This window comes from Ovis canadensis, chromosome 2 (genome assembly GCF_042477335.2).
Source record: "Ovis canadensis isolate MfBH-ARS-UI-01 breed Bighorn chromosome 2, ARS-UI_OviCan_v2, whole genome shotgun sequence".
NCBI classification, from domain to species: domain Eukaryota; kingdom Metazoa; phylum Chordata; class Mammalia; order Artiodactyla; family Bovidae; genus Ovis; species Ovis canadensis.
In genome coordinates, this window is record NC_091246.1 from 209,821,964 (window position 1) to 209,838,748 (window position 16,785).

Below are 16,785 nucleotides of genomic sequence, written 5' to 3' on the forward strand. Positions count from 1 at the left end.
AATCCTTACAACAGCCCTATGAGATAGGTGCAGTTATTGTCCCCATTTTACAGATGAGGAAACAGATGTCATGCCAGACACGGCCCCATTTAACACGCAACCTGCAGTTGCCAAAAGGCCTACTGGTTTGGGAATCCCTAAAAGCTGCTTTTGATGCTTGGACAGCAAGGAGATCCAACCAGTCAATCTTAAAGGAAATCAAGCCTGAATACTCATTGGAGGGACTAATACTGAAGCTGAAGCTCCAATACTCTGGCCACCTGTTTCGAAGATTGGAAAAGACCCTGATGCTGGGAAAGATTGAAGGTGGGAGGAGAAGGGGACGACAGAAGATGAGATGGTTGGATGGCATCACCGACTCAATGGACATGAGTTTGAGCAAACTCTGGGAGATGGGGAAGGACAGGGAAGCCTGGCGTGCTGAAGTCCGTGGAGTCACAAAGAGTTGGACACAATTTATTGACTCAACAACAACAAAGCTGATTTTAGATCCCAGCTTCTTCTATACTGTCTGTGACTTCAGGGGGGTTATTTAACCTCTCTGAGGCTCGATTTCCTCATCTATAAAGGAAAATGACAGATCTTCCTGATGACCGGGTGGTTAAGACTGTGTTTCCAATGCAGGGGGCGCGGGTTTGCTCCCTGATTCCATATTCTGCACAGTGTGGCAAAAAAAAAAAAAAAATTAAAGGACAGTGGTAGTTCCCTCATGGGGTCATGGCAAGGATTAGATGAAACAACATATGGAAAAGGATTAGCACAATGTTGTCACTAGGCAATCCTGATAAATTACAATAGTAATTATTACTCTAGGCCCTTGTTCTCTGCTTGAAAACTGCTATACAGCTGAATTTGGAGCTTGTAAGCAATCTAAGTGTTCACGTGTGGAAAAAGAGAAGTTTGAATGGCAGAAATAACCTAAAGGACTATGAGTCAATCTAACTATGGCTTACCCACTCCACGCACCTTCAACCCCCAAGGCCAGACACCCCCAACCCTGCAAGTATCCTCCATGCTGTCTGGAATTTTTTGTTTCATTCCTTTATGTAATCCCAGCTGTTGCACATCCCTTTGGGTGTCTCCTATCCCACTGTGGATTACTATTTATTTGTTCTCCCCCCTGCACCTAAGGGAGCACAGCAGAATGCCAGGGGGAAGGGGAAGCAGAGATTTTGTAGGGGGGGTGAGGGATCCTGTATCCAGCAGGGCCCCAGATCCCTCAGAAGGTGGCTGCCCAGAAACATTGAGAGGTCAGAGGTCAGGAGGGCAGTGGAGGGGAAGGGGGCAGGAAAGAAAAGGAAGGATGCCTTTCTCTTCTCCCAGCCCCGGGCTGTACCAGCATTACTAGACTAGTTCAGCTCCTCAGCCCAGCTAAATTATGGGTTAAATAAGTTTTTATTGGATCCACGTGGGAATCAAAGCACCACAGGTAACATTTCTTTTTTAGTGAAAGTTTCAGTTTTTACAATGAAATCAGTTTGCAAGTTGAGATCCCCTGTCTCCCAGCTGCCAGGTTGGAAAAGACACACCACGGTCAACATAAGACAGAAGGCACACAGTCGGGGGTTAAAGTTTGGGGTTAGAAGGAGCTCGGAACTTCTTCAGATTGCCTGCCCCACAACCCACCACCTCCCATCTTCCCATCTAAGTCTAAAATAGGATGTGTCATGTCTCAAATACAGGCAGAGTTCCAGCCTGAATGTGGCCAGACATCCCCTCACAGAAAAAGCTAGTTTCCATCTCCCTTGGGGCAGAAGAGATCACTATTTTGGCTTAAATTTTTTCTCCTCCAACCCCTGCTAAGCCAGATAAACAATGATTCTGTTGTGTCAACAAAGCACTTAATTAAACTGAGGACAATATCAATTAGAACTCCCGGATAAGATTTTCTTCCAGATAGTTGAAGCCTTGGAATTCAAGGGTCCTGTGTTTCATTATTCCAAAGCTCCTTGAGAACTGAGGTAGGGAATCTGAGGCACAGAAAGCTTAACGAGTTGACCAAAGTCACCACCAGTCTCTCCCAGAAACTGAACTAGACATTGCTGTATTCTCTTCCTGGTCTGCTGTTTACCAGCTCTCAGGCTAATTTGTAAATGCGTGTGCTCAGTTGTGTCCAATTCTTCGAGACCCCATGGACCCTGCCAGGCTCCTCTGTCCATGAAATTTTCCAGGCAAAAATACTGGAGCAGGTTGCCATTTCCTACTCTAGGGGATCTTCCCAACCCAAGGATCGAACCGCAGTCTCATGTGTTTCCTGCATGGGCAGGTGGATTTTTTTTTTTTACCACTGTACCACCTGGGAAGCCCTGTAAATGCTTCAGTTCAGTTCAGTCGCTCAGTCATGTCCAACTCTTTGCAACCGCATGAATTGCAGCCTCCCTGTCCATCACCAACTCTAGAGTTCATCCAGACTCAAACCCATCGAGTCAGTGATGCCATCCAGCCATCTCATCCTCTGTCATCCCCTTCTCCTCCTGCCCCCAATCCCCCCGAGCATCAGAGGCTTTTCCAATGAGTCAATTTTTCAGATGAGGTGGCCAAAGTACTAGTGTTTCAGCTTTAGCATCATTTCTTCCAAAGAAATCCCAGGGCTGATCTCCTTCAGAATGGACTGGTTGGATCTCCTTGCAGTCCAAGGGACTCTCAAGAGTCTTCTCCAACACTACAGTTCAAAAGCATTCTTTGGCACTCAGCTTTCTTCACAGTCCAACTCTCACATCCATACATGACCACAGGAAAAACTATAGCCTTGACTAGGCGGACCTTTGTTGGCAAAGTAATGTCTCTGCTTTTCAATATGCTATATTGACCATGCTATATATGACCATGCTATGCTATGGTCATAACTTTTCTTCCAAGGAGTAAGCGTCTTTTAATTTCATGGCTGCAGTCACAATTTGCAGTGATTTTGGAGCCCCCAAAAATAAAGTCTGACACTGTTTCCACTGTTTTCCCATCTATCTCCCATGAAGTGATGGGACCAGATGCCATGATCTTCGTTTTCTGAATGTTGAGCTTTAAGCCAACTTTTTCACTCTCCTCTTTCACTTTCATCAAGAGGCTTTTTAGTTCCTCTTCACTTTCTGCCATAAGGGTGGTGTCATCTGCATATCTGAGGTGATTGATATTTCTCCCGGAAATCTTGATTCATCTTCTGCTTCTTCCAGCCCAGCATTTCTCATGATGTACTCTGCATAGAAGTTAAATAAGCAGGGTGACAATATACAGCCCTGACGTACTCCTTTTCCTATTTGGAACCAATCTGTTGTTCCATGTCCAGTTCTAACTGTTGTCTCCTGGCCTGCATACAGGTTTCTCAAGAGGCAGGTCAGCTGGTCTGTTATTCCCATCTCTTTCAGAATTTTCCACAGTTTATTGTGATCCACACAGTCAAAGGCTTTGGCCTAGTCAATACAGCAGAAATAGATGTTTTTCTGGAACTCTCTTGCTTTTACCATAATCTAGCGGATGTTGCCAATTTGATCTCTGGTTCCTCTGTCTTTTCTAAAACCAGCTTGAACGTATTGCTGAAGCCTGGCTTGGAGAATTTTGAGCATTACTTTACTAGCATGTGAGATGAGTGCAATCGTACGGTAGTTTGAGCATTCTTTGGCATTGCCTTTGTTTGGGATTGGAATGAAAACTGACCTTTTCCATTCCTGTGGCCACTGCTGAGTTTTTCATATTTGCTGGCATAATGAGTGCCACACTTTCACAGCATTCTCTTTTAGGATTTGAAATAGCTCAACTGGAATTCCATCACCTCCACTAGCTTTGTTTGTAGTGATGCTTTCTAAGGCCCACTTGACTTCACATTCCAGGAAGTCTGGCTCTAGGTGAGTGATCACACCATCGTGATTATCTGGGTCCTGAAGATCTTTTTTGTACAGTTCTTCTGTGTATTCTTGCCACCTCTTGTTAATATCTTCTGCTTCTGTTAGGTCCATACCATTTCTGTCCTTTATCGAGCCCATCTTTGCATGAAATGTTCCCTTGGTATCTCTAATTTTCTTGAAGAGATCTCTAGTCTTTCCCATTCTGTTGTTTTCCTCTATTTCTTTGCATTGATCACTGAGGAAGGCTTTCTTATCTCTTCTTGCTATTCTTTGGAACTCTGCATTCAGATGCTTATATCTTTCCTTTTCTCCTTTGCTTTTACATACTGTACTAACAGTATGAACAGTATGTAAATGCTTAGGAAGATGTAAAATCTCCTTCCACAGGAGTGAGGATAAAATGAATGAAGACAGGCAGGGAACAAGAAAGCTCTTCTCTGGCCTCCAACAAAACTGTACCTCCACCATGCCTCCTTGTGGAGAACTAGTAAAATACCATCCACTTGGCCCGTTTCCCCAGCACAAATTGCCTTGAGAATGTAAAAAGAGGGCCAGGATGTCAAGTGGCCCAGCTGGGCAGGATGACCACAGGTCACGGGCACGCGGACCACTGAGCAGACTTGTGGTGGGTGGAACCACGCTGCCATTTGGGGCCCCATGTGTTCCTCAGAAAGAGGCTGTGCAGGCAGACAGGGTTGTTCAGGGGCTTTGGGGGCAGGGGTCTGGCCATACACCATGTGGGCTCTTTGTTCCCCAACCAGGAATCAAACCCTCACCTCCTGCAGTGGAAATGCAGAGTCTTAACCACTGGACCACTACCAGGGATGTCTCACAGCCCGGGTTGTTGAATTGAGAGTCTGGTGTTTCCTCTGGCCTCCTGAAGATCGAAGGTCTCCCCATCCTCCAGGCCAGGGAAACCTAGACAGACAAGGTCTCAGAGTGGGACTTGGGGAGGCCGAGTGGCTGGCCTTACACGGCTGGGTCCCTCTGCGTCACCCTGAGTTGACAGTGTATACAGGGCTCAGATCCCTCCCCAGGCAGTCCAGCCATGGGGGGCCCCATTCAGCCCCACCTGTGTCCCCATTCCTACTGCCTGCTTTTATAATAGCTCCACAGGCTGCCAAGGGCAAGAAAGAGCCTGAGAAGGCCAAATGCAGGGGAACTCGCCAGGCCCTTCAGCTCATAACTCCAGGCAGGAGTGACCTTTTCCAGGATTTGGTCCCCATCCCCAGTGACTTACCCATCCCCACTGGGATTCAGAGCCACCCCCCACCCCCACCTTCCAGGGAAGCGGAGGGACAGATTCTCGGCCAAGGAGGGGGCCTGGTGGTCCAAAGGAGCCTCTGACTCTTTTCCTTTTGTTTGCTCACAGGAGGGGGACAAACGCCCAGTGTGCAGAGAGGTTTGATGTGACAACTTGATAGACCACATGAGGGTTTCAGCAAAGGCCTCCCGACCCCGCTCTCCATGCACTAAGATAATGCTGGGGTGTGTAGCATATTTCAGATCTTGCCTACAAAGGCCCTCCTTCCTTCTGTTTTCCTTCTCCAGCCCAGCTGGCCCACAGGTTCCCAGAGACTCTTGGCAGCTTGCTCTCAGGCAGAACTGAAGTTGTGAACTGCGTGGGAGGCGGTGAGACAGCCAGAGTGTTGCAGCCTCCTTAATGAGGGACAATAGCTCCTCTTGGAGCCACAAAGCTGCAGCTACAGAGATGGGGGACCCCAGTTAGGTAGGAGTGGGAGAAGTGAAGAGACGCCCCCAACAGACCTGAATCTGTGTGGCTCTGTGGGACCTATAGAGGGCGGGACAGTCTAGCTGGCTGTGTTAGAATCTCCTTCCCTTCTTAACATAAGACGTTCCTGTGGCTGCAGCCCATGGTAGTGAACCCTCGAAAAACAACTTGAAAGGAGGAAGGAAATTATCTAAGAGAGGGTTTCACCTTGAGTTTGTGGCTCAGATATTATAATCCCAGAGTAAGAAAGGAAATGATATTTGTTTTATTTGATGGACGTCCTTTGTTGGTTTTCCTACTTTATATGTGTGTGCAAATGGATATTTGTACACAGCCAATAGCTGTCTTTTGTTCTGGCTTTCAAGTGACTCCCATTATGTTTACAGCATGATAATAATCCTGGATTTTCTATGGCTCAGTCTGTCAGAGCATAAGATTAGCTCTTGAATTCATTAACAGTCATCTCCTTTTAAATGTCAGATAAATTCTTAAATGCCAAGCACTTAACACAATGGCTTCTGTGCAATTCAAATCAGCTTTACCAAATTAGCTCATTAATCTTTATTATTTCATTTCCTGAAGAGAAAGGCTTCCTGGGGTTTTCAGCAGAACATAATAATATTAAAGTATTTACAGTACAATACAGGTGAAGGAATGGGTTTTGATTTTCTGCTAAACATTTCACCCTTGCCTCAGTTTTGTAATCATTCTCACTGAAGCAGACACATTAAAAAAAAAAAAAAAAAAGCTTCAGGCATCTCTGCTTTCTTCTGCTTGCCCTGTTTTCCTTCTCTCAATTTGTGTTTTCTCCTCCCCTCTACTCCCTGAGACCTTGATTCCCTGTGACTATTTATTCTGTGATCTTTAAGAGCCTAGCGTGTGACTCTACCACCCAGAAAACAGAGCGGTGCCTCACAGGGTCCGGATGGAGTCAGAAGGCTGGGCCAAACAGGCCTGGATATCAGGAACTCTCCTTTCCAAAGAACCCTTCTGAATAATCAGATACAGGCTATGCTGACTGCCAAAGATAGATCCTTCCAGGACTGGCTTCTTCCTGTCACCCAGCTCTCTGCTCAAATGTCATTTCCCCAGAAAGGTCATCCCTGCTCACCCAGAGGAAAACCCCACTCCTCCCCCACCAACCTCCATCCTATCACCATTTCATTGTCTTCATAGATTTATCACCATCTAAAATCACTCTGCTTGTTTATGTGTTTTTCTGGCACACACAGTATCACTCAATAAATAACAGTTAAATGAATAAAGCTTTCAAACTGTGGTACTAGAGAAGACTCTCTAGAGTCCCTTGGACAGCAAGGAGATCAAACCAATCAATCCTAAAGGAAATCAACCCTGAATATTTATTGGAAGGACTGATGCTGAAGCTGAAGTTCCAATACATTGGCCATCTGATGCAAAGAGCCAACCCATTGGAAAAGACCCTGATGCTGGGAAAGATTGAGGGCAGGAAGAGGAGAAGTTGGCAACAGAGGATGAAATGGTTGGATGGCATCACTGACTAACTTGATATGAGTTTGAGCAAGCTCTGGGAGACGGTGAAGGACAGGGAAGCAAAGCCTGTTGTGCTGCAGTCCATGGGGTCACAAAGCATCAGACATGATTTAGCAACTGAAAAATAGCAAATGAATAAAGTGAAATGAAAAACCACCCCAATGCATAGCTTTCCTTTTCCTCTTATCACTACTTTCCAGAATTCTATTTATGTATTTAATCTTCTTTCCTCTCATCTCCCAAACGCCCTTTCTCTATCATGTATTTGTTAGAATACCTGAACGTAATAAGCAAAAACAGTACTGCGTGGACTTCCCTGGTGGCACAGTGGATAAGAGTCATCTTCCAAAGTAAAGAACACAGGTTTGATCTCTGGTCCAGGAAGATTCCACATGCCGTGAAGCAACTAAGCCCGTGTGCCACAACTCCTGAGGCCCACGCACCTAGAGCCTGTGCTCCACAGCAAGAGAAGCCCTCACACCCCAGCTGGAGAGGAGCCCCCGCTCTCCGAAACTAGAGAAGGCCTGCGTGCAGCAGCTGAGGCCCCGTGCAGCCAAAAAACAAATAAATTTTAAAAACCAGTACTGCACATTCCAGTGACTGCAGAGTCTCACTGGAAACATTCCATCAAGCTAGAATTGATGGCCCCTGAACCTTAGGGAGATGAGCCATACAGTCAAGAAACTTGTTTTATCAAATGATTTATAGGCTAAGTGATTTGGAGAGACTTCTCAAAGTCTCTCAGCTCCCTGCTCTTTAATCTGAGCACCGCATAAGGAGTTAAAATAGTTCCAGCCATTGGATCGAGTCTTGGCTGTGTCTTTTGTCCTCCAACCTAACACAAAACCTCTTGAAGATCATGAAGAAACTTCCCTCAAAATCAGTGTTGTCTGATTTCTGTTATTCCACCCAGTGACTCATGTATGGTTTTGGAAGCTAGAAAGCTTCAAATGCTTTGTTTGATTCTTATTTGTACCAAATGCTTTCATTTGATCTAGAAACGGGGAGGGGAGGTCTCACTTGGAGAAGCTAATCAGATATATAACTGAAATGACACGCACACACACACGAAGCGTATATATTTGTCCAAAAAAATCTTTATCTCTAGCCCCATTTCAAAACAAAGGAAAAGGGTGTGGATGTTCATCGGAATGATGGCTGCTTATGGGGGTTCACTGACTGTTAATTCATCATTAACACTTAAAAGTAATACAAATGTGATGGGAGGGAGAGCTATGCCCAGAGACAGCCTTCCGAGAGTTAGTCTCTTAGAAAATATGGAAATGATCAAATCCACGCCCAGGGTGATCTCATAGCACACTAATGTATGTGACCCCAGGAAATCAGCCCTGAAAAATAACACGTCACTTTCCTCTGGGAATGAGGAAGCCAGTGCTACGCAGAGGACAGTCCTCGAGGTCAGCACATGCTTCCTGGATGTCTCTCTTGCCCTCCCCAAGCAAGTTGGGCCATAACATGTAGCTTGTGCACAATGTTATCCTTACTTTTTTTTTTTTTCCCATGCTTTTTTATGGTGGTAAAAGTCATATAATATAAAATATACTTATTTTAACTGTATTTAATTGTACAGTTCAGTGGCACTAAGAACTTTCACATTGTTGTGGAGGTCTCACCATCATCCATCTCCCAAATTTTTCACCTCTCCTAAACTGAAACTCTGAGCCATTAAACACTAACTCCCTATCCCCCACCCCACGCCTCTACTCCCCAGCCCCTGGCATCTACCAATGTACTTTCTGACTCAATGAATTTGTCTATTCTAGGTACCTCGTATGAGTGGAATCAAACCTTATTTGTGTGCACCTAATGTTTATTGGAATGCATTTTAAGGTTAATTTATGTCCTACAGATTGTACCTTCTTTTTCTGTGGTAGGTTCTCATTAGTTACCTATTTTATACATGAAGTAAAGTGAAAGTCGCTCAGTCATGTCCGACTCTTTGCAACCCCATGTACACAGTCCATGGAATTCTCCAGGCCAGAATACTGGAGTGGGTAGCTTTTCCCTTCTCCAGGGGATCTTCCCAATCCAGGGATCAAACCCAGGTCTCCCACATTGCAGGCGGATTCTTTACCATCTGAGCCACAAGAGAAGCCCTATGTATGTATTTTATATATAGTGTATATGTGAATATATATATATAAATCTTAATATCCCAATTTATCTCACCACTCTCTCTCCTCCCTTGGTGTCTATACGGTTGTTCTCTTTGTCTGTGTCTCTATTTCTGCTTTGCAAAAATGTTCTTCTGTACTATTTTTCTAGATTCCACATATACGTGCTAATATATTTGTTTTGTTTGGCCAGTATGTAGCAAGTGTGTATTCATTTCCTGACCCTGTGCAGGGCACAGCAGACACCTGGGAACAGGACAGCCATGGTTTCCGGCCCTCGTGGAGCTTACAGTCAGTCTGGCGGGGAGGAAAAGGTGGCTGCACATGCATGAGCATCTCTCTGGGCAGTGGTGGGAAGAGCTGTGTTCTTTAAGATGTCACGGGAGGCACAGATGAGCCAGACCCAAAGGATGGGGAGGAGTTAAAAGGGAGGGGTGTGTTCCCCAGAGATGGGGGGCATGTGGGCAGCCTTGCTCCCAGAACTGAAAGGTCAGAGCTAATGGCAGCCCTCTGAACTTGCTTTTCCCACAGTGAGGTCAAAGCTTCCTATAGAGAGCCCCACCAAAATTCCCCTCACCTCCTTCAGAGTTTTGCTCAAACACTGCTTTCTTTAGGGGTTATGGGGGTTGGTGGGGGGGGGCAGTCCTTGACTACTTAAAATTGCAACCTCCGTCACCTTGCCCAGCTGCGCCTCACTCCCCTCTCTGCTTTATTTTTCTCCATATCACAAGTAACCTTCAGATGTAACTGATGTTCCACCTATTTTCTTGTTATCTCATTTCTCTCAGTGGAATGTATGTGCAGTTTTCCTGAGAGTGAAGCCTCTGTCTGCTTCTTACACTGCCCTATGCTTTCTCCTGGGCATAGAACAAGCACACAATAAGTATTTGTTGAATGACTGAATGAGATAGGAAAGATAGTCCAGGGCCAGGCAAGAAGAGTCATGTAAACCTTTTAAGTGGGTTGGCCTGCATCCTGAAGGGAAGGCCTTTGAAGGTCTTAAGCAGAAGAATGATATGGTCCAGTTTGCACCCGGGAAAAGCACCTAGGTTGCAGCACAGAGCATGGGCTGGCAAGCAAGTTTAGGCTATACTTTGTCATGCTCTGTGGGGTGACAGCATTTGCATGTTGTAGCCACAGGAGATCAGAAAAGCCCCCGGACACCTCCACCAGCCCATTCTTCCTTCCCTCTCTGCTAGATTTGTTCAAATCACTCTTTCTAACACATCAAATACATTTTAAATTTGGAGATAAACTGAAGTTTTTATATAACTGTGTTTGCTGAAAGGCAGATTTAATAATTGTTTATGGAAGCTGTAGAAGTAGCAAAAAAAATCTCATCAAAAAAACGAGTTTGAAAAAAAAAGGAGTTCAGGGCAGTCCATGATTTCGGCTCTGTATTTACCTGCTGTGTGACTTTGGGCAAGTTACTTAACCTCCAAGAGCCTCCAGTTCCTCATCTGCAAAATGGAACTAGCAATACATGCCTCACAGAGCCGTTGGGAGGATTATATAAAGTGACTCCTACCCAGCAATACAGTAGGGTGCCTTTTCCCAATTTCCCATCATGCCGACTCCAGGTGTGAATTCATAACCAGCCTCAAGTTAGCCTCCACACATATGAGCCCCCTGTCTCTTCCATGGTAAAAATAGGTGTTACTATTAGTGTTCCAACGATGAAGAATTGCTTTCTATAAATATTTGGGAATTCGGACGAGCTCTTGTCGCACTGTATATCATTCCTATGAACGCTGGGCTTTCTGCTTCTCTTCACAGGGAGCCCAGCAGTCCTTGGAGGCAGCAGCTCAGAAGACAGGAGAGCCTCAAAGTTGTATAAATAAAGGGCTGATATGTTCAAACAGAAAAGAATTTTACACGCGCAAGCTGCACCTCGACATGACGCCGTTCCTGAAGGTGATCTCACACTGAGAAGACGAGGGGTTTTATAGACACATACACAGGAATTCCAGTTAATACACTTCTGCATGGTACAAAAAAACAGCTTCAGAAGTCCCTCAGAGTTCCTGCTTTATCAGAAAGGACAGAAAATAGGCAGCTTGTAGCAGAGGAAGATAGAACAAATTAGGACAGTAATCACAGGCAGCCATCGGGGACAAATCAGTTGGGTGTCTGGTTTGGTTGGTGGAGGACAGGGAAGAGAGAGGAGAAAGGATAACCTTGAACCACTCATAAAACAGGTAAATATAACTCATTTTATCTTGATAGTCGTTACAATAATTGTTACTGTTTTACCACTGCAAGTGGGTAGAGCTGATAATCCTACCATAGAGAAGGCTAACTCTTGAGTTAACTATTTAGAAGGCAGCAGCCAATCCTCTTCTGGATGTCTGACCCTGTTTTCCGCTCACTAGGAGTTCATTACTTTCCCAAGCTCAGCTTCAATTCAGCTAAGGGTACTGAGAGTTCCTGTGGTGGGGATGGCACTTGTCCATCTTTGCAATACACCCTCCTGCCCTGGGATCTAACAGCAACTGGCTCATGGAAGATGCTTCCTAAATGCTCCATAAGTGGATCCCTTTTTAATCCCACAATCCTCTGGCTTAAGAGCCTCTTTCTCCCCATTATTTGCCCCCCTCAGAGGTGAATGAACAAGAAATAAATGACCTAGGAGTGAAAGAAACTGATCAGGAACAAAGCAAGTCTTGGCCTGGAAGGATCTCAGATCCTTCATACTGCCCTCAAAAAACAAGATCCCGGGTCCTTGATAAGAAGTGGTGACTAAGAAAGACAGAAACAAAGGTGAAGACGTCAAACATCATGGGGCTCGTGATGGGAGCACTTCCCCGTGCTGTAGACTGGCAGGGACTTCCAGGTTCACGTGGGTCACCCTCCTAACCTCACTGGTCCAGAGTTCTTAGGTTCCAACTGCTTTGAGTGGTCCCAGTCCCAGCTCTGCCAGGTGGGGCTTTGATTCAGAGTCACGCATTTGCCCCAAATCTGTCTCTCTCCATGGCTGGGCTCTTCTTTCCTATTTCCTCTTAGATAGGCTCTTTCCCCATGGTTTCAAGATAGCCATGAGCTTCTGTTTTCTAAATCGCTGGCCCAGCTTGAGTCACATGGCCATGCACAGACGAATCACTGTGGCCAGAGGAACGGAAGACACTGACTTTCCCAGCCTGGAGCCACAGGAACGCAGAGTGGGGAGGAGAGGAGTGTTTCCAAAACGAAAACTTGAAAGTAGAAGAAGAGAATGGTTCTGGGAAGCAAAACTAAAGATTTTCCTAGAAGTATTCAAAATGATTACTTTCACTCATTACTCATCGTATGCCACCAAAACAATGTACCACAGTCTGGGTGGTTTAAACAACAGAAATTTATTTTCTCACAATTCTGGAAGCCAAAAGTCCAAACTCAAGGTGTCAGCAGAGGTGATTTATTCTGAGGTCTTCTCATTGCTCCAGAGAGCCATCTTCTCTATGTGTCTTTACGTGATCTTTCCTCTACACATGTCAGTGTCCTAATCTCTTGTTTAAAGACACCAGTCGTATTGGCTTATAGACCATCCACACAACTTCATTTTACCTCTTTAAATATCCTATCTCCAAACACAGTCACATTCTAGGGTACTGAGGGTGGACTTCAACATACGAATTTCAGAGAAACACAATTCATCCCCAAACACTTATATTAATGAAACTATGTTTTTCTTTTCCTTAGCAATGCTTTAGTTTCCCTTAGGGCTTGATGAATTATGGTTGATGCTTCCTGGGAGGTGATATTGTCATTAGCACTATTCATTCATTCAACTCATAATGAGCATCCACTACCTACTATGTGTCTGGCATTTTCTGGGCCTTTGAGATATATCTACAAACAAAACAGATAAAGCCTTGTCCAGGCAACATATACAGTACATTAATAACTGCTATGTAAATAAGAGAAGAACACATTTATGGAGCCTCCAGAAGCTGCAAGTGAGGGATTTTACAATATTTTTGTATTTAGTGTCCACAGTGCTTTCCTGTTACACGTTTTCATTCAGCAATTTTGGCACCATGTAATAGAAGGAAAGGCATTGTCATCCCCAAGGCCCACTTTCTAGTCTATCCTTTTCAGGACTCACAGAAATTATAACTCAGTCTGCTTCTGCATGAGACTGATGGGGACACTCTAGACTTTCTGACTCCCAGACCAGTCCTTGCCCCTCATACGACATCTTTCCTTGCAAATGTTCAGTGTTAACAGCTCTCCCTAGATAGACCTTCTGCTTGCTGATGTGGCAGCTGCCAGACTCTTAGGGGCTGCCTCGTGGAAAGACTCAAATCTCAGGATGGTACATCAAAGGATGGAAAGCTCAAATCAAGAAAGGCACACAGGCTGTTCAACTCAGTCTATACTTTTCATCTCTGCACTTCCTGCCTAGTCACAAGGCATTTCATTCATTTTTGGCTGGTGCATGTAGGAAGCAGTATACATTTCAGGGGATGAGGGTAAGAAATAAAAATATTGGAGCAGAAAAAGGAAATGGAAAGGGATATAAATAATCACAATTGCTAACATGAATGAACAATTATTCTGTGCTAGGCTCTGTTATAAGTTTTACATGCAAGTACTCATTTAACTCAAAGTGAATCTAAGAATGAGGTAGCATTCTCCCATTTTACAGATGAGAAAAGTAAGGTCTTGAGAGGTGAAGTGAGTTCTCAAATGTCATACAGTTGGTCAGGCAGCCCTGCTCCAGAGTCCATGTTTTGTTTGTTTGTTTGTTTCTTGGGCACACACATGGCCTGAGTAAACTAGCACCCTCTGTAGTGAAAGTGTGGTCTTAACCACTGGGCCACCAGGGAAATCCTGGGACCCATGTTTTCAACCACTTCGCCATGAAACTTCCCTGCACACCTCAGCTGAGTCCTATCCAATCAAAATCAGTGCCTACCAAAGTAGATAAGCATCCAACACAGCTCCTTCTAGAAAATTCCATCCCTAAGCACTCATCCAGTCTTTTGCAGGAAGATTTTCTGATTCTGCGGGACTCGGCCATTCCCCTCCGTTTCACCTGCATTCCGTGGAGTCAGCGTAAAGCTTTCTCTCCCCCATGATCGCTCATTTCCCTTCAGACAGGATACACTGAGCGTCCACTGTGTATCAGACACTGTTAGGCACTAAATGTACAGAGATGAATCATCGCCATCCCTGGCCTTCCAAGGAGTCTGTAATCTAAGAGGCAGATAAACAACTAAGTGGAGAGTATCCGCCCAGTTTTGTGCAGAGGTCGGCCCAGGTTGCTACAGGAGAGACTCCTTCATTTATGACATGTGGAATCCTTTAACACTGAAGGCAATGCTGTCAGCCCATTTTATAGGATAATCTGTATCAGGCTTAGATTTGGGGAAACATGATCAATCTAGAGTACATCTGGGTTCACATAAAAATTGACCCATGTTTTTTCTTTTTAAATCTATTTTTTGTAAAAGAAATGGTAATTGATGAATAAATTGAGATAGAGATTTTTTTCCCCTGGGAATTTTAATAAATTACAGGGTTAGGTCATGGTTGTGGGGAAGAAAATAGCAATAATGGCAATTAATGATAGAGACAGAATTGAATATGCTTAAACTTGACACTGACATCAAAGGGTATGTACGTTATGCCCAGAAGATATGAAGAATGAGAAATAAGCCTTCGCCTCACAGCCATCACACAGGCAGTCATTGCTTGGTGCCTTTGAATCCCGACAGAGGGACCTGCCTGAAATGGGGTACCCTGAGTTGTCGCCTGTCCTCGGTTGGGAGTCAGGTGCCACCTGGATGTGACTTACGCAGGCAGGTGTGGGTCCATCCCACCAAGATGCATCTGGCTGTCACTACCCTGCACCCTGTGGCCACGTGGGGAAGAGACAACGTGGATTTCAGTGAGGAGAAGTAACGGCAAAACAATCCTGGGCTCGGGACGCTGTCCAGAGGTGGAGTGGGCCCCTGAGGAGGGAAGTGCCGGTGCCCAGAGTCATTGAAACCTGCTTTGTTGACCACCAGCAGGCAAGCTGCAGATGAATCCCAAGCTGGTTTCCAGATGCGATGACCCCAGGACACTTGAAAATGATTTTGCCAGCAAGAATATTCAGGGCATTGAGTCTGTGACAGTTCCCCCAAAAAAACAAGCCCGAATTAAGTGGACTCTTATCAACATTAAAGTATCTGACCAGCAGTTGGGAAGCCCTGGGTGTTCTTGGACTCTGAGCAACCTTGCCACGCCTGTGGGACTCCTCTTCAGCTGCCTCTTCAGTAAGATGGAAATAATAATACTGGAACCTCCCTACCTACCTCTCAATGGTGAGGTGAGAATTAGATAAAATAATAATTTTCAAAGAGTGTTCACATCTATAAAGGATTCAATTCACAAAGAAGAAAGAACTATTCACTGATCCCTGCTAAGAGCAGGCCTCCCACATATTAAACCTTATTTAATTTCCCCCACCCCCTTCCTGGGGGTGGTAGAGTTCACCACTGTGCAGATGAGGAAACTGAGGATTGGTGAGGTGAGCAAACCAAAGGGTGATGTAACTGGCGGGAGAGGGAGCTAGTTTTCAAAGCCACCAAACGCACAATTCCTCTTATTGATGAGGTTTACCTGTGCTGTTCCTGAGAAGAATTTAATTGTAAATCTTTGTGCAGGCTTTCAGTACCTGGAAGAGGAACAGAGATTTAACACTTTCATCTTAATAATGCAAGATACCTTATGATTTTCATAAATCCATTCAGGTTATTAAAGAATGAATATGAGATCTTTTTAATACATGAGAAAAGTTGAACAACCTTGCAGTTGAAACTCACAAATGAGACCTTGATTTCCTTCCAGCATCAATAAGACATTGAAATTGGGTCATGTAGATGCATGTGTTAAATGATATGTTACAAAGAATTTCCAAATACGTTTTCCTAATTTAGCTTTTCAAGAACTCTCTACAAAATGTATCATTACTCCCACTTCACAGATGGAGAGGCTGTGACCGTTCATTCAGCGCGAGGCCAGCTGGAGCCCCACCTCTGGCTCCTGCTCCCCAATTCGCCCTGTAGTTCTTTCCTGGAGCCTGCCATGGGCCTAGAAGTAACATGCTCAGATAGTGGGCTGGGTGTGAGGGGAGAGGGCAGGGCCCGTAGAAGTTTCTCCAAGAATAGCTGAGACCTTCAGGACACCTGGCCCAGCCCCTGTCTGTTGCAGAAACTGAGGCTCAGGAAGTAAGTACCTCCATGATCTGTAAGGCCTGAGATGTAGGATCCGAGCTTCAGCGCACAAGGTCTGAGTGCAGGGCCTGCATCCCAACCCCTCAGGCAACTGTCTCTCATCTGGTTTTAGCGCTGCAGTTGTGCTTACCAGGTGTCTGTTACCATCCTCTCACCCGCACCCCTCCTCAACCCTAGAATGCCACGCTGTTGCCAGCACTCTTTCTAAATACAGCTCAGTCATGCCACTGGTTTGCTTGAAATTTCCTACCACGTCCCCATTGGCCTTCCGGTTAAATCCTGGCATCAAAAAATGTATTTCTTTTATAAATAGAAAAATAGAGCAAACGAAAAATTTTTTTTAAAACTCCATACTGCAATATGCAAGA

The 16,785-nt window shown here is 45.0% G+C and overlaps 1 protein-coding gene across 2 annotated transcripts in view; it reads left to right on the plus strand.

The window, feature by feature from the left end:
* Positions 1-16,785, plus strand: part of KIAA2012 (KIAA2012 ortholog) — a 133,141-nt gene that overhangs the window by 65,344 nt on the left and 51,012 nt on the right. For both annotated transcript variants that reach the window (XM_069577997.1, XM_069577998.1), the window contains one exon: positions 10,992-11,129. In XM_069577997.1, coding sequence (XP_069434098.1) covers positions 10,992-11,129 — 138 coding nt within the window. The remainder of the gene's footprint in view (positions 1-10,991; positions 11,130-16,785) is intronic.